At 40.0% G+C, this 21,875-nt stretch overlaps 5 protein-coding genes across 6 annotated transcripts; 3 read left to right on the top strand and 2 right to left on the bottom strand.

Annotated features, from left to right (window-relative positions):
• Positions 1-960: 960 nt before the first annotated feature.
• Positions 961-1,698, top strand: LOC127804962 (18.1 kDa class I heat shock protein-like). The gene has a single exon (XM_052342088.1). It carries the CDS (start codon positions 1,113-1,115, stop codon positions 1,530-1,532), a length of 420 nt encoding a protein of 139 aa, XP_052198048.1. The 5' UTR covers positions 961-1,112; the 3' UTR covers positions 1,533-1,698.
• A 7-nt stretch (positions 1,699-1,705) lies between these two features.
• LOC127804961 (BAG family molecular chaperone regulator 2-like) lies at positions 1,706-2,729 on the bottom strand. Its single transcript, XM_052342087.1, has 2 exons — positions 2,336-2,729; positions 1,706-2,249 (listed from the first exon to the last, which is right to left on the bottom strand). The coding sequence occupies exons 1-2, from the start codon at positions 2,712-2,714 to the stop codon at positions 2,029-2,031; spliced, it is 600 nt and encodes a 199-aa protein (XP_052198047.1). The 5' UTR covers positions 2,715-2,729; the 3' UTR covers positions 1,706-2,028.
• A 4,871-nt stretch (positions 2,730-7,600) lies between these two features.
• LOC127803643 (protein LOW PHOTOSYNTHETIC EFFICIENCY 1, chloroplastic-like) lies at positions 7,601-13,281 on the top strand. Of its 2 annotated transcripts, none has more exons than XM_052340042.1 (2): positions 7,601-10,315; positions 12,471-13,281. In XM_052340042.1, exons 1-2 carry the CDS (start codon positions 7,863-7,865, stop codon positions 12,547-12,549), a joined length of 2,532 nt encoding a protein of 843 aa, XP_052196002.1. In that variant the 5' UTR covers positions 7,601-7,862; the 3' UTR covers positions 12,550-13,281. The 2 variants fall into 2 exon arrangements, with proteins under 2 accessions (XP_052196002.1, XP_052196003.1); XM_052340043.1 differs by lacking the exon at positions 12,471-13,281 and adding an exon at positions 12,205-12,232.
• Positions 13,239-17,628, top strand: LOC127803644 (uncharacterized membrane protein At3g27390-like). Its single transcript, XM_052340044.1, has 10 exons — positions 13,239-13,387; positions 13,663-13,771; positions 13,865-14,057; positions 14,260-14,396; positions 15,403-15,691; positions 16,153-16,259; positions 16,365-16,503; positions 16,619-16,817; positions 16,897-17,140; positions 17,225-17,628. Exons 1-10 carry the CDS (start codon positions 13,294-13,296, stop codon positions 17,469-17,471), a joined length of 1,758 nt encoding a protein of 585 aa, XP_052196004.1. The 5' UTR covers positions 13,239-13,293; the 3' UTR covers positions 17,472-17,628.
• A 1-nt stretch (position 17,629) lies between these two features.
• On the bottom strand, positions 17,630-21,368 carry LOC127803645 (very-long-chain 3-oxoacyl-CoA reductase 1). The gene is made up of 3 exons (XM_052340045.1): positions 20,409-21,368; positions 19,438-19,507; positions 17,630-18,131 (listed from the first exon to the last, which is right to left on the bottom strand). Exons 1-3 carry the CDS (start codon positions 21,044-21,046, stop codon positions 17,877-17,879), a joined length of 963 nt encoding a protein of 320 aa, XP_052196005.1. The 5' UTR covers positions 21,047-21,368; the 3' UTR covers positions 17,630-17,876.
• Between the last annotated feature and the right edge of the window lie 507 nt (positions 21,369-21,875).

Raw genomic sequence — 21,875 nt, 5'->3', positions numbered from 1 at the left:
GTCCTCCTATTGGTCCTGTCCGCGAGTGGGCCGTAGACCGGGCTCAGCATAAATTAATGGTTTCTTAAATTATGTAAACGTGTCAAATTTTGATTGGTGTTATTAAATATTAAAAGGTAAAGGTTTGAAAGATCCATTAATTTTCCATTATCAGAGGCCACTGATGAGCTGTATCCGTCAGACCGATGAGTATATCACAACACGTGAGAGCGAAAATTCTATCATTGGGCTGCACCATTAATGGACGCTGTCCCTTTCTAATTTGGGCCCGTGTCTAAAAGTTTTTGGGCTTCATTCTCATAGCCTCAAACCCACCCATTGTTAGGCTGATCTCTTGGGCCACATGAATCTGTTGTTACAGATGGGTATAGCAGAAGATGCAGAGTTCGTCGTTGATTGACAAAGGGGAAAGATGAAGAGGCAAAGGTGTCGGCAATGGCGGAAGGCCATCGATGGCCTTTGCACCTTCTTTGTTGTTGATGCCTTCTTCCACTTCCAACGAGAGCCTCTATGCTATCTGCCACCGTCAATGAATTTTCCTTTTCACCTTTTATCTTTTTCGATTGATGACGTCTTCTGCACCTTTTGCCTAGACACCGAAGAAATAAGTTGTGGCAGAGATGGTGGTTGCGTGAGAGGTAATTAGGGCAGTTGATGAGTGCCCATGTGTTTGCACTTTTTAATTAAGGTATGTAATTGTTTAACAAATATATAGTGTAAATGTGTAGTTGGAATAATAAAAAATTTGAATGAAAACATAAAAAAAAAAAAAAGTATAAAGACAGAAATATCTATTTGGCAAACAAAATTAGGCTGATTGACTATGGAAAGAAAACTTCAAGAAAGCTCTAGAGATTGTAGATAAAAGCAAAGAAAATGCATCATTATTGTCGATGATCATGCAATAGAATGTTCTAGCCTCGCCCCAAACTGAAGGTGGTAGAACATCACGCTCCAGAATTCACGAAGAAAACCCACGAAACTTCAAGATTTTATCCTGATTTTCCCTATATATACAGACAGATGCACTAATCTGTCATCTCCCACCCCAGCTGGCTGATCATTACTCGCTCGAATTCAGCAACCTGCAGTGCTTCACTCTTTCGATCGAGATGTCGATCGTATCCACCCTGTTCGGCAACAGCGACCCATTCATTGCCCAGCTTGCCAATCTCTGCCCGGTCTTGAGCGTGCCGATAGACTGGAAGGAAACGCCGGAGGTTCATGTCTTCTTGGCCGATCTTCCGGGCCTCACGAAGGACGACGTCAAGGTGGAGGTCGACGACAACCGGGTGCTCCAGATAAACGGAGAGTGGAAGGTGCCCGAGGATGATAAGACCGAGAAGTGGCTCCGTGTTGAGCGCCGACGCGGCAAGTTCTCGAGGCGGTTCAGGCTGCCGGAGAATGCCAAGGCCGACGAGGTCAAGGCGTCCATGGTGAACGGGGTGCTCACCGTGACGGTCGCCAAACAGGAGGTGAAGAAAAAGGCGGAGAAGAAGGTGATTGAGATCGAAGAGATCATCAAGAGCTGATCATGTTGTTGCCATCATACAACGTATGATCAGATATATATAGCGGCCAGGCCAGCCATGTTTGTAGTACTAAATGCTTCTATATTGCTCTCTTCCTACTGTTAGTCTTTTGTACTCGTTACTGCTTGTATGTTAAGCTTCAATAAAAGAAATCACGATTGCTTTCGATGAGTTCTCGCACGCGCATTCAATTATATATGATTAAACAGACAAAAATACTCGCCATGGAATCTTAACATTTTATAAACACAGTAAACTAATGAAGATGACGCGGAAGCACATCAGCTTACACATTTCATATGGCTGCCCCGAAAACAAAACAATACATTAATATCATCAGACCCTCTAAACTAATTGCATGCCAAGGGATCCATCGATGGGTCAGAGCTCCATCGATCACCATGTCTAGAAACCCTCTTGTTTGTTCTCTTTGTTTTGTTTCAGTCTGGTCAGTCGCTAGGGAAAACAATTAGTTAATATGTTACAGCTGATGATATCAGTATTGGACGCGAATGGTTCGACAAGGAGTCCCAATGGCTTGATCAAGGAGTTTTTTCTCCTTGATGGCTGGATCTTCCAGGAGAAGCACTTTGTCCTTGTCCCCGACTCCAACCATGTGCAGGTATTCACAGTCTTCTCTCTCTTTTCCCTTGAACAATACCCTCTGCGCTCTTGGTTCCAGACCCGTCACCAGTGACAGAATCATCTTCAATTCTCCTGCAAGCAAGGAAATAGCAGAATGAATCAGACCCATAACAGAGAGTAATAAGGCAAAATCATGGGAAAGAAAACTTAATTATTACCAAAAGTGGAAGTTGCTTGGATGGTTATGTCGTGGCACTGCGAAACAGTCGAGACTCTGACTGTAATCGGCGGTTCTTTCTCCCCCTCTCCGCTCTCCCTCTTCTGAACAAGCATGCCCCCCGGACGCAGCTCCCATTTGATTTCGCCGCCGCAGCTCTTCCCCTCCCCTCCGACTCCGAGCTTAGAGTTGCTCCTTGAGAACCTCTTCGATCTCAGCTTCATCATTCTCTCTCTCTTCTCTCTGGCTCCAAGTTCTGGCAAAGGTGGGAAGAGGGGATGTTGGACTTGGACTTGGCTCCTTAAAATAGTTAACTTTGAAGCGGTAAGATTGTGACACGTGGACATGGAAATGGGTACTGTTTCTTGTGCTGATTTCATGGAGGTGTAGGGCACATGGGTGGTGTTGTTAATTAATTGGAAGCTTGTTAATTAACCAACTTTCCTTGATTACCGGACCATACCAAACAGCCGGCTGCTTGTCATAGGACTAGGTTTGAAGGCCACATATATATATATATATATGTATATGTATATACATACATATATGCATCAATTAGTTTAAGACTGCTTGGTTTGGGCAGCATAAAAAGCAGCGAAAGGCAAGCCTCGAGCTGGCACCGTGCTGCCCTTTTCGGCCCCCCATCCCCTCGTTTTCCCCCATCTTTGTCTAGTGGGGTTGGGCATGGTTTGGATTTGGGTTTGCCAAACGCAGCCTGCAGGAACTCCAATTTTGTCCTTATCTCGATCGTTTACCTGTCCACTGGTTCTCTTCTATCTTGAAATACTTAAAGCCACACATATTTTATTGATGGCGGTTGGGTAATCCAGAGGGCATCAACCCATGTGAGGGAGATCAATCTTAAGCTGGGTATCGAACAAGAAATTAAAAACCCAGGCCCAGTAGCTAGTGTAGGAAGATGGAAGATGGAAGATTCCATGGGGGTTCCACTGACAACTCCGGCCTGTTTGTTTCCCGGGAAAAGGTGGGAAACTGGTCTTGGACTGTTGGACACAAGCTCTGGCAGCTTTGGGGGAACCCATAAAGGAGTGATACGCGATGTCGGTTCGGAGCAACCTTTGGGGATTCAATGTCAGATGAGGAAGATTGGCACATGTATAATATAATGATAATAATAGTTTCTTGAATTAGACGCTTATCTATGATGTTCTATCATTCGGGTATGGGTTCGCAGGCGGTGTTGGCCCTTGAAGAGCAAGCTGGACGATGGGATCTTCTTCCTCGTCTGCCTCCTCCCTTCTAAAGAACACTAGTCGTCATCTCAATAAATAAATGAACTTTTCAAAATTTATTTCTTTTATGAATTTGGAACAGTGAATAGAGGATGGGCTACCTAAGCAACTAAAATTTAAGTATCGTAATGGAATACTCCGAATGAAGCGACGGGTGTACGTGCCAGCCTTGGGGAAACTACAACAGGAGATTTTAAATGAGATACATCGAACACCCTATACAGTACATCTCGGAGCTACCAAGATGTATCGTGACCTTCGAGAAGTGTATTGGTGGTCAGGAATGAAGAAAGATGTGGTGGAGTTCGTAAAAGCATGTGACACCTGTGAATGGGTGAAAGCCAAACATCAAAAATCGTCGGGGAGCTTGTAACCCTTAGAAATCCCGAAATGGAAGTGGGAACACGTAACAACCGATTTCATCATGGGTTTACCCCGGACGCTGAGAAAGGCGGATGCTATATGGGTTATTGTGGACCGACTAACAAAGTCAGCGCATTTCTTACCTATAAGGAGCACCATGGGTGCTGAGCAACTTGCCCAACTCTATATCCAAGAAATTGTTCGCTTACACGGAGTTCCTGTAAGCATTGTATCGGACAGGGATAGTCGATTCATGTCAAACTTTTGGAAGGCTGTGCAGAAAGAACTTGGGACCCAGTTGAATTTTAGTACAGCCTATCACCCTCAGACAGACGGTCAAACTGAACGGGTCAATCAAATTTTGGAAGATATGCTTCGGGCTTGTGTGCAAGATTTTGGAGGCAGTTGGGACGAATATCTAAGCTTAGCAGAGTTTGCTTATAATAACAGCTACCAAGCAAGCATAGGGATGGCCCCATATGAAGCGTTGTATGGACGACGGTGTCAATCACCTATTTGCTGGCTTAAGGTAGGGGAAAAACAGCTTGCCCGAACAGATCTTGTGGAGAAAGCAACGCAACAGATAGAGATAGTCCGTAAGAACATGAAAACGGCTCAAGACCGACAAAAAAAGTATGTAAATCGCCGAACCCGACCTTTGGAGTTTGAGGAAAGAGATCTGGTGTACCTTCGAGCTACTCCAATACGCCCAGCATTTAGACATCAACGAAGGGGAAAATTGGGATCTCGGTATTTGGGACCGTACCAAATCAAAGGTCGAGTTGGACCGCTTGCCTACTGTCTGGAGTTGTCAAAGGCGTTGACCGGACTGCATGATGTATTCCATGTTTCCCAGTTACGGAAGCATATATACAATCCGGACATGAAAGTGCGTGCTGAGGATGTTGAACTTTAACATTCGAGGTGCAACCTGTACGAGTGCTGGAACGTCAGGACCGCTAATTGAGACGTAGAACTCTACCTATGGTTAAAGTGCAGTGGAGTCAGCACTCGGAACGGGAGGCGACTTGGGAAATGGAAGAAGAAATACGAGAAAAATATCCTTACCTGTTTGATAGTTATAGTTAATGTTGGAAATTTGTGTGCAATAAATAAAGTGTATAAAATTTCGAGGACGAAATTTCATAAGGAGGGGAGACTGTGACAGCTGGGTGCCAGGCGGCGCCCATGCCCGCGGCCGCACAGCCAGGGGCGCCAGCTATGCGCCCCAGGCTGCACCATGTGGGTGGCCATGTGCCACCCACCCCTTCTCCCTTGCCGCGACATGGCAGCAAGAGGGAGACCCATGGCAGCCTAAATTTCCCCCCTTGGCCGATTCCTCCTCTTCTGGTGCTTATAAATAGTGTTGTTTCATCGCTGTAAATGCTCTATAATTTTTAACGCGCCGAAACTCTGCCCGTGTGTGTACGCGAGATATAAAAATGTTTTAAATTTATTTAATAGTGTTATTTATGAATCAATCGCATGTTTAGTTAAATTAATTAGCGATGTATCGGCGATAATTAAAATTGACTGCATGTTTAATTAAATTATTTTTATTTTATAATTGTTTAGAAATTGGGACGTGAAATCGACACGCAGTTTGAGATTAACACGTGGTAAGGGTTTTAATATGCTTTGTGTGTAAATTTATTATGGCATGGCTTGCATTAGACTGTGGGAGAAGTATCTAGGCATGGGGCTGTAGATTTGGACCGTGTGAGTTTCGAGATTGGGTCCTAAATGAAATCAGTAGGGCCACCAAAATCTGGTTTAGGGTGAGGTGGACAGGTCTGCATGTATGATACACTTCACATTATTCTATAATTGTCATGCATTTTAATTTACTGCAACTCATATTACCCTTACTGAGTCCCCGGGACTCACCCCTGTATTTTTCCACTAACTTAGCAGGTGGCTCGGGATTCGAGAAAGGAAAGGCAGTACTAATAGAGGAGCCGCCAGTTAGCAGCGACTGTTAACCATGGGGGTGTGGGTTAACCCCAAATGTTAATATTATAATATAACTACTGTGTGTTAGTTATGGGTGTTGGTTATGGTTTAACATAAAGTAAGCTAGAATCAAGTTAAGGTTTCCACTTTGAGTAAACCCGGTAGGGTAGGGAACTTGTACCTGTCAGTTACGGCCGAAAATTGAGATATGTTTAATTATGTTTGGTGGTTGATGTAATTTATGAGGCTTGATGGTATTTGTTTGAAATTAGATTTATGCTCTAAGGGCCCAATCAAGTACGAGGCTTGAGTGAGTTTCCGCTGTCATCGCAATTAACTCCCGAGTTCTCGTCTGGCCGAAGGCGGCGAAGCCTGGACCCCACCCAAGATGCCCATATTATTTAAAAGTTTTATATTGGCAGGGGCATAATCGTTCTTCAGTGCGGGCCAGATTATAATGCGTGTCATGGTGGCACCCGTCAGTGGAGGCCGGGGCGTCACACATACTTGAATAGTATAATTAAAATAAACAAAATTTAAGAGTATAATTGACTCAAAATTATATAATTTAAATATATAATTAGAATAACAAAAAATTTAAGTGTCTAAATAAAAAATATATATATATGCAAGTATAGGCAGCTAAAATATATATTTGGCCCATCAATTTAATGGAAAGCCAATGCCAAAACCCTATTTGGATATTTAAATTAGGTATCAATAATGATATTTTATATTAATATTTTATGCTACGATGCATATAAATGTATAAAACATTAATATAGAACATCAATTAAATTATTAAAATTAAATATTTAAATAACATTCTGATAAGAATTATAAATTAAATTATTTTTCTATTTTGATCCAATGGACAACATTTGCAAGCTATTAATCATCTTTACTGACTTTTACAATTAGAGTTACAATCAAATCGATTAAGTTGAATTTTGCAGGACTCAAGTTTGACTCCGCGAGCTAGCTTCACAAAATTAATCATATGAATCATAATGAAATATTTATAAAATATTCTTATAAGAATCAAATTTAAACTAAACTAGGCAAGGGCTTTGTCATGACATATCACGACCTATAATGTATATGTTAAAACGTTGTCGTTCAGGTTGAACAAGGGCTCAAGTTTGACTCTGGAGCTAGCTTTGCAAAACCAATTTATATGAATCATAATAAAATATTTTTATAAGATTCAAATTTGAACTAAACTAGGCAAGGGTTTGTCATGTCACATCACGACCTATAATATATATGTCAAAATGTTGTAGTTCAGATTGAATATTTAACACATTTGATATATATTTTTTCTAAGTTAGCACATAGTGTCATATGTTATGTTTGCGTCAGGGAAAAATAATTAATTATTTTATTTTTATTTAAATAAAAATTTATTTAATGGCATTGAAACTTGCATGTTATTTAATATTTTAGGCAAATTTTAAATAAATGTAAAATTTAATATAATAGTAAAATAAATGTATTTTAAGTTGGAGACTATGTGTTGAAATCCACCCACCGAAATTATTTTTCATTTTTTAAAAATATAAAAAATATTATAAAAATTTTAAAATAATAATAAATATTTTTCTTCAAAATTGCTGACGTGTCAGTGTCCGTCTCCCAATCCCAATTTACTTACAAGAGATATGCTATTTGTACAATTGAATGGCTGAGAGCAGACCAACGGCAGCTAAGAGGGAGTTGGGACACAGAACTACATGAATTCACTCCATTAGCATCAAATTCGCAACGTTCTCTGCTATCCAATCCATTTTCAGAGGTATGAGGTGAACCCATATCTTCTTATTGATGGTGCTTTTGTAGCTGTTCCATGCTTAGTGCGAAAATCTTCAGCAATCTGTGATTGTATGGTAGCTTGAACTAGCATGCCTTGACTGGCCGTACCTACCATTTCTCACTTTCCTAGTAAATTTTCCCGAGAAAATGCAAGCTTTAAGCATCTGGCCTTCGAAAAATGACTTTTGGGTGACACCCAAATTGGAGGTCGAAGATACCCAACTGGGTTCTTCTTGTGCCGCTATCACAAAGAGGAGGAGGAAAAAACGATGGGGTCTTGGTCTCGGCGGTCTCAGTGGAAGGTCTGGTCTCGTATTGGGTCCAACCTGCTTGAGGGGAATTAAGAGTTGGGCTTGTTCAGGGAGCGCTCAATTTGATTTTGACTACAGGGTTTTATCTGGGCATTCCAAATTTAAATTATGCATCTTCGGTGAGCGAATGCAAGTTCGATTTAGGGCTTCTGTTGCATTGGCATGGACGCTGGAAGGACAAGCAATTGCACATGAATTTGTTAAACAAGATTCAGGCTCAGGCCCACTGGATGGGATATCAAGGAAGAGTGACAATTTCGACAAAGATCAAGATAATGAGTTCGATGTTGTTGAGAATGAAGATGAAGACCTAGTGGAAAGCAAAGAAGAAAAGGGCGTGGGCGATGAGGTAAGGAAAGAGAGGAATCTGAGAATTGGTGGAATGTCAAGGAAGAATGTTAATGTTCACAATGTCGATGAAGATAAAGAGAATAAGTTGGTTCATTGTGAAAATGGAAATGAGGACCCAGAAGGAAGTGAAAAGGACAGTGAGGAGTTGAGGAAAAAGAGGAGCCCCAGAATTGATGTACGGTTGCTTGCGTCGCATTTAGCGTCTGCTAGAACCGTGGAGGATATAGACGAGGTTCTCAAGGACAAGGGTGAATTGCCCCTTCAAGTGTACTCATCCATGATTAGAGGTTTTGGGAAAGACAAGAGACTACATTCTGCTATGGCTCTTGTTCAGTGGCTCAAGGAAAAGAAACAGGACACTGGTGGTTCGGTTGGCCCTAACCTGTTCATATACAATAGTCTTTTGGGGGCGGTGAAGCAATCTGAAGAATTTGAGGAAGTTGAGAAAATTATAAATGATATGGCCGCAGGAGGAGTGGTTCCCAATGTTGTAACTTACAACACTTTAATGGGAATTTACATACAACAAGGCCGGGAAATTGAGGCCCTTGATCTTTTTGAAGAGATACGGACTAAGGGTTTATCTCCATCACCGGCATCCTATTCTACAGCTTTGCTAGCTTATCGGAGACTGGAAGATGGGTTTGGAGCTCTGAAATTCTACGTGCAATTGAAAGATTGGTATCATAAAGGAGAAATAGGAAAAAATGAATCTGGAGACTGGGAAAATGAATTTGCTAAGCTTGAGAATTTCACAGTTCGGATTTGCTACCAAGTGATGCGGCGGTGGCTTGTCAAGAGTGAGAACTTGAGTACTAATGTTCTGAAACTTCTAACAGAGATGGACAGGGTGGGGCTTCAAACTGGAAGAGAGGACTATGAGCGCCTAGTGTGGGCATGTACGCGTGAGGAACATTACATTGTGGCAAGAGAGTTATATAATAGGATAAGAGAGAGACATTCTGAAATAAGCTTATCGGTTTGCAACCATGTCATTTGGTTGATGGGAAAGGCTAGGAAGTGGTGGTCAGCTCTGGAGATTTATGAGGACTTGCTGGACAAAGGGCCTAAACCGAATAATATGTCGTATGAGCTGATAGTTGCCCATTTTAACATTCTACTTAGTGCAGCCAGGAAAAGAGGAATTTGGAAATGGGGCGTTAGGTTGCTCAACAAGATGGAAGATAAAGGCTTAAAACCTGGAAGTAGAGAATGGAATGCCGTTATTGTGGCTTGTTCCAAGGCTTCAGAAACTTCTGCTGCAGTGCAGATGTTCAAAAGAATGGTCGAACAAGGTGAGACGCCTACCATTATCTCCTATGGGGCATTGCTCAGCGCTCTTGAAAAAGGAAAACTATACGATGAGGCCCTTCGTGTGTGGCAGCATATGCTCAAAGTCGGGGTAGAGCCAAACCTATATGCCTACACAATTATGGCTTCAATTTATACTGCACAAGGAAAATTCAATATTGTGGATTCTATCATCAGAGACATGGTCTCGTCTGGAATTAACCCAACTGTTGTCACGTACAATGCGATTATCAGTGGCTGTGCGCACAACAGCATGGGCAGTGCAGCGTATGAATGGTTTCACAAAATGAAAGCTGAAAACATCCCAGCCAATGAAGTTACTTTCGAGATGCTAATCGAGGCTCTTGGTAAGGATGGCAAACCAAAGCTTGCTTATGATTTGTATGTGAGGGCTCACAATGAAGGCCTAAACCTCTCCTCCAAGGCTTATGATGCAGTCATCCAATCATCGCAGACTTATGGGGCTTCTGTTGACGCAAGCGTTCTAGGCCCAAGGCCTCCAGACAGAAAGACAAAAGTGCAAACTAGGAAGAACTTATCACAGTTCTGTAACTTAGCTGATGTTCCTCGAAGAAGTAAACCATTTGACAGAAACGAAATTTACACCCCGCAAACAGAAGGAAACCTGTAAGTACTTTCCACTGTGTGAGTTGTATCATTCTGTATCCTTTCCATCCCCCATAGATTTGTACATTTTCCTACTAGGGACTCTGAACCAACCTTTTCTTCAAGCAGCTGCTCCTAGTTTAGATCAACAGACGACTACTTGTCACACACTGGACAACACTGGTTTCGAGTTTATTTTTCAGTGTTAATATCATTTGTACTTTATCTAAACAGGATTGAATGCTAGCATTGGTGAGAATAATTTCCATCCAATGCTTTAGTTTGAGTGTACTGTATGCGGTTTCTGAGTTGTTTATCATGCTTAAATTACTGGCATTAGGTATGGGGATGAACGACACATCCTTGAAATTGAATTAAATTCCTGTCTTTCCTATTACCCAGTTTGTAAATAGATTAATTTTTCAGGACACTGTATAACCCTTTCTGCACATGGATTTAGTCTGTGTTTTTCTCTTGGGCAAGCCTAGAAAGGCATCTCGTCGAAGTCTAAGCTTTTAGACAGATGACAGATGATAGTTAACATGGTTTCACTAGCAGATCGAAGTGCTGAGTTTGAATCTCATTACCACCCCTTGATTTGAATATTTCATACCTGTTTGATTTACACAAACATGATCTTTGATGAAGCATGAGTATGGAGTTGATTGCCAAAATGGGTTCTCTTGTATTTATACCAAAGTCAATGCTCAGAACAAGCACTCCACTACAAATATTTAGAAGGTGTTTGCGCTTAAGTTTTTTGTTTAAGGGAGCTAGTTTAGTGGCTTATAAGCTCTTAAAAGATCTTAAAAATTGTTCTATTTATTTGAATAGTGTTTGTTAATTAAGATATAAATTAAAAAAAGTGAGATATGAAAAAAATTTCAGATAAAAGTATTTTCTATTGTGTTTGTTAAATTTATTTGATGAATTTTTAAAAAAAAGTCACGTGATTTCTTATTTAGATTTTTTCAGATAAATTTATCTCTTTTTCTTCCAGATAAATTTATTTTGGTCTTTACAAATAAAAAAAAATAACACGTGTCATCTAGTTCATTCCCCAAAAAATTAACAAATAGTTTAATAAAAATACTTCTCAGACTTATCTTGATCATTTCATATTTTAATCCGAAAAGTATTATAATCTTATCTTACTTATTTTAACAAATGTTACCTTGACAAATAATGGAGAGTTTATAAGTTATCTATGTTATAAGTAAAGGTGAGTATTCAATTAGTTTGATTACCGAATTGATCAAATTGTTTAAACTGAATAGACTGAACTTATTTTTAAAAATCGAATTTAATTGACCAAGTAAATGTTGAAACTGAACAAACTGAAAAAAAATAAAAAAATTGAACTGATCGAAAAAATAAAACTACAAATTTGATTAAATAACGATGTCATTTTTTATATTTTGATCAATTTAATTGTTTTAATTTATTTTTTTTAGTATGGAGATCAAACTGAATTGAAATAATTGAAACACTTAAATTTAAAAATCGAATTAAATCAAACTCAATTGTCAATTCCTATCAATTCGATTCAATTAACTCCACTCATTATAAGCTATTACAATAACTTATTTGATAGATTGGTATGATGGTATTTTAATTTTTTTTTTGTTGATAATTTACATATTATTGCAAAATAAGTTGGTGTTAAAAAAGTAAATATTCAAATTTCTTTTTACTAAAATAAGTTATTTAGAATACTTTAAAGATTTTATTTGGAAATAATCTCTTAGCTTCTAAGCTCTTATGATTCTTAATTAAGTTTACTTAGAAAAATATATTTAATTAAAGTTTACTTATTTTATGTGTTGGTTTAATAAGAGAGTAAATTAAAGAATTTTGGAAAATGAGTTAAATAAAGTTTGTTAATTAACCAATTTTTTTATTTTTTACAGTGCCCCAATATAGTGTGAATTTACTTTTACAAGAGTAATTGATGGTGGGTTGAAGTCTAAATATCTCTTGCATCTGATCGGATAGCCTCACTACATCTTAAGTGAGGGGGTGTTTTGATCATAAGCATCATTGCCTCAATTTACAGTAAAGTATAAGAAGTATTTTAATTATTTATGGGTGTGTAATTTAATGTATAGTTCTTTTGATGTATAAGAAGCTTTTTTTTTTTTTGGCTGCTGTTTGCTCTGCACGTGCAATACTCCAGAAGTGCTGAAATGCTAAAGTTAAACTGCGCCGGCGACGTCAGTGAGTGGCGTGGACGCGCCGCCCCAGAATGTCGTTAAGTCCCGCCGCCGGGGGCAACGTTTACGTTTCAAGTGAAAAAAAGCGAGTACCTGTTCTACGTACGCGCGAGAGAGTAAGCAATCTAATGGCAAAACAAAAGACGAGATTCGCCGGAGTCCCAGACTAAGATTGCAGCCAAGATTAGTGAACGTGTGAGTTAACGAAGTGACAGCCGGACAGCGACGTTTTTGAAATTCAAGAAAAAAGAAAAAGAAAAAGGATCAATCTTGGTGAATAGTCTGATTCCGATTTTACAGATTGGAGGGAACCCGAAGCGATCCATATTCTCTTTGCTTCTGATTCAAATCAAAAGAATAGAAAAGAAACGGTGACAATGGGAAAGTAAAGAGACAAGACAAGGGCGGGCAAGGCTTGGGTTCTAAACATGGCTCCTTCTTGTACCCAGCACCCAACTGCTCTTCCTTCCTCAACTCCTCTCTTGTCTAGTTGTCTTGCAGCTTGTTTGATTCTTTATTCCAAATTTCCAGTGCCCAGACTCATTTCATTTGAATTCCACCCATTTTAAAATTCTTGCTCCTTTCCCTCTGTGCCCTTTTGTGAGAGAGAGAGAGAGAGAGCGCCTACTTATTATTGCTTCTTGGGTTCTATGGGGATTTGGAACCAGAAGAGGGGATTGAGCAAAAAGGTTTCAGTTGTTTCTGGGTATTAAGGCGGCTCTGAGAAATTAAGGATTGTTTTGCGGCGGTTCTCGGGGGTAGATCTGGTGACAAGTGAAGAGGGCCATGGAGCCTCCAAGGGGCTTTTGGCTTTCTTTGGGGCGCTTTATCTGTTTCTTGCCCTACTTCGTTGGCCTTCTTATTCTTGGCTTAATTAAAGGTCAGCCCCTCAATTTCTCAAATTTCTTACTCTCTCTTGTTGTGGTCCGCTTGGATCACCACTTCCTCAAACTGGGTCTTTTGGTTTTTTGTTCTTGCCATCAGCCGGTAGGCCCGTTACCCTTTCTGGTAATTTCTGTTTGCCTGCTGTCATGTGATTTGCTGTCCTCTCTGCAAGTGATTCAGAAGAAATGTGTCCTCTTTTTCGCCAGAAACTAGTTCATTGAATCCATTTATCATGCCAATTACTTACGCTTATACCAAGTTTAATTTCAGGCATCATCTTCTGTCCACTGATATGCCTTATCATGACAATTGGAAACTCTGCAATAATTTTGGGTCTCTGGCCCGTACACGTTGTCTGGACAAATTATTCCATCTTAAGGTGTGTTCTTTGCCCTCCGCATTTTGGTTCCTTCCTTCACACCGTTATCTTGTCTAATGCATCATAAGTTGCCTTCTGGACCCTTCACTGCAGATCTATCAAGTTCAGGCCAGTCTTAAAGCTGTTGCTTTGCTTCCTCGCTACCGTCCTGTTGCTTTTGTGGCCAGTCATTGGCATTGTTGGAAGTATTATTGGCGGTGCCGCATATGGCCTTCTTTCACCCATGTTTGCCACTTTCAAAGCTGTTGGGGAGGGGACGACTGATAAGTTTTTCCATTGTATTTATGTATGTTTGAATGCTGTTACTACTTCAGTTTTCAATTCAGTAATGCTATATAAAAAGAATTTGAAACACAGCCTGATTGTTACTGTTTCTTCATACTTGTGGCTTGTCTTATTATCTTGGTGACATTCTCTGTGCAAAAACTCTGTAAGAATATCCTTTTCCTTTATTTCCTGTGTTCTCTGAATGTTTGCTGTCTTTGTAGGATGGAACTTGGGACACTGTGAGACAGAGCTTTACTTTGATCCGGGATTTTTACGATGTATGTTACCATTCTTACAAAGAAGTTATGAGTGACCTACAGCATCAGGGGCCTCAAGAGGGAAAATGTCACAAGATCAGGTCTGCTGCTTGTGCTTAACATTCTGAACTATTTTTTCTCTTAGATAATCTTCTGCGAACATAAAATTCCCAAAGTGAACAAACCAGGCCAGCATGTTGGAACGTTTGCACTATCATGCTGTAAAAATATTGATTCAGGGGATGTCGTTTTGATCCTTGGTCTGATGGTTGCACATCATGGTCCCGACATGTTATTTATTTCCTACATTTTGATATATTATTCTTCTTTGGCCGCCACTGTTATCCTCTTGGATTGGAACATTCATTCTGCATCCAGTTGCTGCTGTAATATCAATTGTCAATAAACAATTTGCAGCTAACTCAAAATTATGAAGGTATCTCATTAATGAAGATGGTAGGTGTCAAGCCTCGAGGTTTAGACTTGGACAATTCTGGAAAATATAGAAGATCCGAGAAGAATAATAGTAATGGAGGGAGAATTTGAAAGGAGGGAGGATTTAGAGAGAAAAAGGAGGGAAAGAGAATTTGAGAGGTAAGAATGTGTTATTTCTCAACATAATTCCCATCCTCTACATTTTAGCCTTTTATAGGCCCTTCCTTTCAGTTGTAAAGCTTAACTGAAAGGGTACAACCGGTTACAGCAGTAACTAACAATTACAAGTAGTTTATGCATTGGCAGCCAAAAGACTGGTATGCCCCTAGGGTCATGACAATAGGGAACAGATTGCTCACTGCTTTTGTAGACTTGATTAGTGTATTCTAACTACAGTGGTCCGTAAAAGGCCATACCCGTCTTTCAGTTTGTGTGACCTTTCATTCTTATTATCATGGTTACTATCTATACTTCTGCCTTGCTTGTCAAAAGGAATTTGCAACTCTACTGTAGTTTGTTCATGTAAAAATGGCGAGGATGAATGACAATACAAAATGCTTTTAAATTCACAAACCATCCTGTATTCTCGTGCTAACCTTCCACATATAGCAGGGTGGCTGGACAGGTCATTTTTCCTTTGTTGAAGAGAACTTTTCGCTAAATATTTTGCAGATTGCTCCATCTTCCTGGTGCTATTCTAGCTGGAATTCTTGGTTTCTTGGTAGACGTGCCAGTGATCTCACTTGTAGCCATTTGCAAGAGCCCTATCATGCTAATAAAGGGGTGGCATCGTCTGTTTCATGACTGTATTGGTAGGGAAGGCCCGTTCTTGGAGACCATTTGTGTACCATTTGCAGGTCTAGCCATCCTACTGTGGCCCTTGGCCGTTGCTGGCGCTGTATTAGCTTCCATGGTGTCGAGTATCTTCTTAGGAGCTTATGCAGGGGCGGTTGTCTATCAGGTTGATCTGCTTTTACTTTCATACGTCTTACATAGCAGTATTTTAAGCATGGGTTGTTAACTTTTTAATTTTCTTCCTGCTGATGGAAAATTTTTCTGTTTTTAATATTATAAAAACATAATCAATTTGACATTTTCATCTGACAAGCTTATCTGGAGTACAAGTTCGAGGAAGTGTCGGTGTTCTGTTCATTGTGTTTGTATTTACCCTAAACCTCGAATAGACAGTGAGCTGTGCTAGCGAGGCACTCCCATATCTGTGAACAAGGCCAACTTGGATGGATCGACATATACGAAAGATAAGAGAAATCCAGGAAAAAGACATCGGTTATTTGGTTGCCTTTACTTGCTGGATGCATCGATCAGATCCATTTTTAAACACGATAACCAATCATCATTATATTGTGTGCAATCTGCGAGCTGCCTTTTCATGCGTTCTTAGTTTTGGGCAATGGACTGCAGGAGTCTTCTCTGTGGAACGGGCTTTGCTATATTGTTGCCTCCTTGTCCATTTACGATGAGTACAGCAATGATGTTCTTGATCTACAAGGGGGGCCCTGCTTTCCTAGGTTCTAGTCACCATCTAAATTCTTTGCTTAATTACTTTACCTTGCTCATTGCTTAGTTACCCTAAATTTACTTTACTTATTCGTGAGTGTCTGGTACGTGATCAGGCCAAGGTACCGAAGGAAAGATGCAGAGCCTGAACCCGATTCTCGTGCATCTTCTTTCTCAAGGCCTGCTTCTTTCCGGAGGTCCGTCTCTCGTACACCATCGATTAAAGCTCCTATGGTCGACTTGAAGCCATTTGAGGTAGGTAGATGGTGTTCTCCATCTTCTGCATCTTGGGTTTGTGAAGTTTAATAATACTTGGCCATTTGACCAGTTTGTTGGGGCTGATCAAATTGAAACTCTTCTGCTGCTGCAGTTACTTGACAGCTTATTTGAAGAGTGTAAACGACATGGAGAAATGATGGTTTTTGAAGGACTAATAACAGTAGAGGATATTGTAAATGCCAAGTCTAACAAGGATAGCGGCAAAGTCATAAGCATTGGATTGCCGGCTTACTGCCTCCTTCAGGCATTGCTACGATCTATAAAAGCCAATTCTGCCGGTATACTGTTAAGTAAGTATAGCCCTCTCATTCATGCAAAACCCCATTGTTCAAGCAATGAGATTGCGGAAACTCGTCCCCCTTAATGCAGGTAATAATGTTACTGAGATAACTAGCGCTAACAGACCCAAAGATGTCATCTTTGATTGGTTTTTCAATCCGCTCCTGATCATCAAAGACCAGATCAAAGCTCAGAACCTATCTGAGGCTGAAGAAGACTACTTCTGCAAACTAGTTCTACTCAGTGGTGATCCTGAGAGGCTCAAGAAATTGAATATTGGCTCTGCACCTGAATCTGAGCTCAGGCAAGCCGAGCTTCATGCGCTTGCTCGAAGGTTGTTGACTGTTGCTGTAAATTCCAGGGCTTTATCATCACCCCCACTCCATTTCTGTAAGCTGACTGTTTCCTATGCTTGTAGGCTTCGAGGAATCACCAAATCCATATCTAGGTACCCAACATTCAGACGACGTTTCGAAGACAGCATTAAGATCATATCAGAAGAACTCGCAAAGAAAAATGAGGCCAGCAAATCGGCCCCTGAGAGGCAGGTTTTTACGAGGTCTAGGAGTGCCTTTGCCCGGATGTTTAGTCAAAGATCTTTCAAGAACAGAACAGACAGCAATGGGCCTCCAGTAGTGACTGAAAGAGAGCTAGAAATTGCCTGATGTTAAGATAAGACACAGCTCCCCAATTCTTGCGACCTGTATTCCAATCCCAGTTTTCTGTTTCTTTTTATCACTTTCACTTGTTAACTGTTTAACATTTTTTGTACTCATTCAAGGGTAGGAAACACACTCCCAATCATAGGAAACTTCTTCAGCAGTTCTTTTCTTGCAATCATATCAGCTTGATAATAATAATAATAATAATAAAGTAAGCAAAGGCACTCAAAGATCCAGTTAATAAGATTAATCCGATTTTCTCAACTTTAGAAGCAGTCTCAAAGAAAGTACAAGACAACATAAATTCAAGCACTGTGGCTCAAGAAGTTCTACCAAGAAGGGCCTACTACCTCAGTCCACATCATTCGAGGGAAAAGAAGCGGATAAGTTGAAAGATTAGGATGGTGACTATTCCTTCTTCCTAGAGTCTTTGAGTTGCCCCCTCTTCCGAATGGCAAAGCAGAACCGTAGGCGCCAAGCGTCGACAACAGATTCGGGCAGAGAATGTGCAAAAGCCCAGAGAAGAGAATGGGGCCAGTAGGGAGTGCAGCGCGGTTCATGGCCTATCCAGCGCAAGGCAGCCCGAGCATAACCATCTGTCGATGGAACAAAGGAGGAGGACCTTTTGATTGACGCCATCTTTGTCGCAACGTATAAGGGTACCTACATTCAAAATAATTGATCAAGTTCAAACTGGATTAGAAAGATAGAAAGAAAAAAAAAAGAACTAAATTCCAACATGCTTAGATGTGCCCCAGGGTTGGTGAAGGTCAAGTTATTGCTCGGAGTGACATTTACAATTATGTAATGTAATCCATCATCAGATCATATGATACATCTGTTGATGCTATATTTTAGGAACCATATTATTTGTACATCAAGACTATATCTTGAGCTACACACAAGCGTATAAATGACTAAAATACTCATTGTGCCTCAGAGTCTCGTCTCACCGCCTTGAGTGAGGGGTACTTTTGTTACAAATAGCATTTTTCATACTTTAGTCAAAACATAGTTCTTTCTGTCATTGCTCTATTATGAAAATGTGTTGTTTATGCACCTTGGTATCTTATTGAACAAAAATTGCCATGTTTTTCCATTGATCAACAATTTCAATCTTTGGAAGGAAAAAAGAAATAAAGAGGTCTAGAAACAGAATCTGTGTTCACAGAAGAAGACGACTATAGAGCAAATACAAGAAATATAAATCAGATCATCAACCAATTGAAATGGAAAATAAAAATAGTTCTTTGGTAGGTAGGTTAAGATTTACCACTAAGAGAAGGCTTGCACGCCACCTAAAATCTAATACACTGGACCAAGCTGTGATCCGTTAGACAGAATAATGATGTAGATAGTCAGAATAATAATAAAAAGCAGAAAGAAACAAAGAAGTAAAATTTGTGGCTCTTGTGATGTACTTACGGGGCATTATCTCTTATCAGATCCTGACCATATGAACTTTAAGGGAAACAAATGCTGCCTACTTATTAAGAATTCTTTAATCTTTCTTGTACCACGAATTATACATTAAGAAATAGCAGTAAGGTATCCAAATAGCCAAGTCAACCCAAAGAAGTTGTCTAAAAGAAGTTACATAAAATAGCCAAGGCCATGAATATGGTTCAGACCAGGAAAAGAAAAAAAAAAAAAAAAAATCTGCTTGAGAATATATATGCATCCATGAATCACAGAACAGTTTTGTAATTTATTCATTCATCCTAAATTCCATCTTACCTTCACGTAAAGATCTTAGAAACTAGAATGACCCACATTCAACAGATATATACTGTACTATAGAAACATCAATGTAGAGGGCTATTCAAATGATACAACTAAATAGAGGGTACAACAAGAGTAGAGTTTTAAAAACGGTTGCAGATGTTGAAGAATGTGGTTTGGATCGTGGTGATAGAGACATATGTCTAATAAATATCAACTAGGAGATAAGGATCACAGTAAGAGGTACCTGACATTGCACATCAATTCCGCTCTTCTTGTACTCAACATAAAGGCACCTTGAAAATTGATCAACATATCTGAATGTAAAGCCAACGATACCTTACATTCATTATTCACAATTATGGAAATAGATTCATGTTTATGTACTTTGCAGACATATCTTTTCCACAAACAAACCCATGTTCATAAAAGAAGAAAAATGGAAGAAACCAATCCCCCAACACAAGATTAATTGATGAAGTTTGCATGTGTTTTTATCAGTTGGTAAGAGCTCAAGAGAACAGGTATTCAGAAAAATAACATGGGTTCAACATAAACAGGCCATGCTGGAAGCTCAAATTTCCGAGTAACATGTTAGTCATACCCAAAATCCCCAAAATTCACAAATCATTTGGTTCCTGAGAAAGTATAAGAAAGGTTTGAATCCAAAAAGAAGAGAAAGAAACTAAAGTTTGCCTGTGTGTGTGTGTGTGTGTTGGGGTGGGGGGGGGGGGGGGGGGGGGGGGGTAAGAACACAAAAAAACAAGCCTCCAGAAAAAAATAAAGATGATCCAGGTTTGTCACACTCGCAGCTATGCTGTATGCTCAAATTTCCAAGTACCATGTTAAACTCACATCCAAGACACCCAACCTATTACACGTCTTAAGTCCTGCTCCCTGAGAATTCTAACTAGTATCAATTGGGTCGTTAACAACCTACGAATCAGCTTATTGTTTCAAACCTACCGAGATAATACTTCATGGTTTCTTACTTTTCTTTAGGTTCGCAACATACCAACAGGACCAGCTCTAAACATGTGCTTACCACCTATTACAAATAGATCAGTTTAAATTCTGTCTATAGACTTCTGCACAAACATCAATCCAATTGCATGCTTCCACAGGAACAAATCAAAAAACATAAGGCATCAAGCAGTAAGCAAAAAGCTACCGAGTACTGCTTGTGAAACAAACAGAACGGATGAGAGGAAGGCGTACGCTTTGGTGGCGGCATATACAGAGTAAAGGGGATCAGACGGTATCACAATGGCAGCACCAGAGCCAATATTGACGATTGCACCTCTCTTCCTGCTGAGCATTCCGGGCAAAACCGCCTGCGTGACCTTTGTAGTGCCCTCGACATTGACCTTAATCAAATCGGCCAACAGTTGGTGATCCACTTCGTGGAAAAACCTCGCGTAAGGATACGAAATTCCAACGTTGTTAATCAAAAGCCCGACGTCAATGCCTTCGATGGCTTCGCGAACCCGATTGACCCCCTCGTCTAAATCGCCGGAGAAATCGACAACCACGGTCTTGATCTGGGTTTGCCCGAATTTGGCTCGGATAGATTCCGAAACGTCCTTGAGCTTCTCAGGGTTCCGACCGACAAGAACGAGATTGAGGCCTACGCGGGCCAACTGAAAGGCGAAGCCTTTGCCGATACCGTCAGTTGGTCCGGTGACAAGCGCCCAGGAGCCGTATTTCTTGAGATTCTTGGCAGGTCTGAGGAAATTCACATAGACCCACTTGAGAAGAGCCGACGAGAACTTCAATAGTGATAAAGAACCAAGACCCAGCAGTACAAGAAGCCAAACTGGCTGGGACTTGAGCTGCTCCATGGTAGAGAGCTCCATGATGCACAAAGTGAAGAAGAGTGATTGGATCTGACTGAGAAATGGGTTTGGGTTGATGGGGATTAAATAAGAAAACCCATAGACAGAGAGTATCTTGTCAATGTAGCGACCGTGAAGTAGGGGTTGGGTTAGTAGAGACTGGTAAGCAATAAAGAACTGAATGAAGCAGTTATGGAATTAAGAGACGGAGAGAGAGGAGATATAGAGTAGAGGGCAAGAAGCAGTTGAACATTTATGAGGTGGCCAGAGGGAGTGAGATATTGGGGATTGTTTTGTTTGGCATGGGTTGGTGTTGGTTGGAGTAGATGAGCTACAATTTCAATTTGCTATGGCCGATTCTTTTGGGATCTCCGTCGGGGTCATCTCGTCAATTTTTACGGATGAGATATACTATAAACAATTCTTTAGTCTTTACTTTAAATTGAGTACCAAACTTATAATCTACTAATATTAATTATAGCGTATCACTTATCTGTCCCTTGACTTATACTCGAAAATTGTGGAAGTCATCTCATCAATCAGTATTTATCAGGAATGACCAAAATCATATTTTTATATTTTATAATATAATTAAAAAAAAGTTAGAATATAGATATTAAATTGATTCAAAAATATAATTTTAAGAGTATATTTGAAATAATGAAAATTTTAAATAATTATATAAAAAATATAAAATTAAATTTAACAATAAAATTAAACACACAAATAAGTGAATAAAGCTTCCCCATCCAAACAATGGGCCTGGGCTACTGAGCTCATATTGGATTTATGAAAATAATGGTAATAGTTTATGTGGTACGAGGGTTTTATAAGAAGAAAGAGGGCTTAA

Source organism: Diospyros lotus, chromosome 6 (assembly GCF_014633365.1).
Source record: "Diospyros lotus cultivar Yz01 chromosome 6, ASM1463336v1, whole genome shotgun sequence".
NCBI classification, from domain to species: Eukaryota; Viridiplantae; Streptophyta; class Magnoliopsida; order Ericales; family Ebenaceae; genus Diospyros; species Diospyros lotus.
Note: the sequence above shows the minus strand (reverse complement) of the source record. Positions and strands in the feature narration are given on the sequence as shown.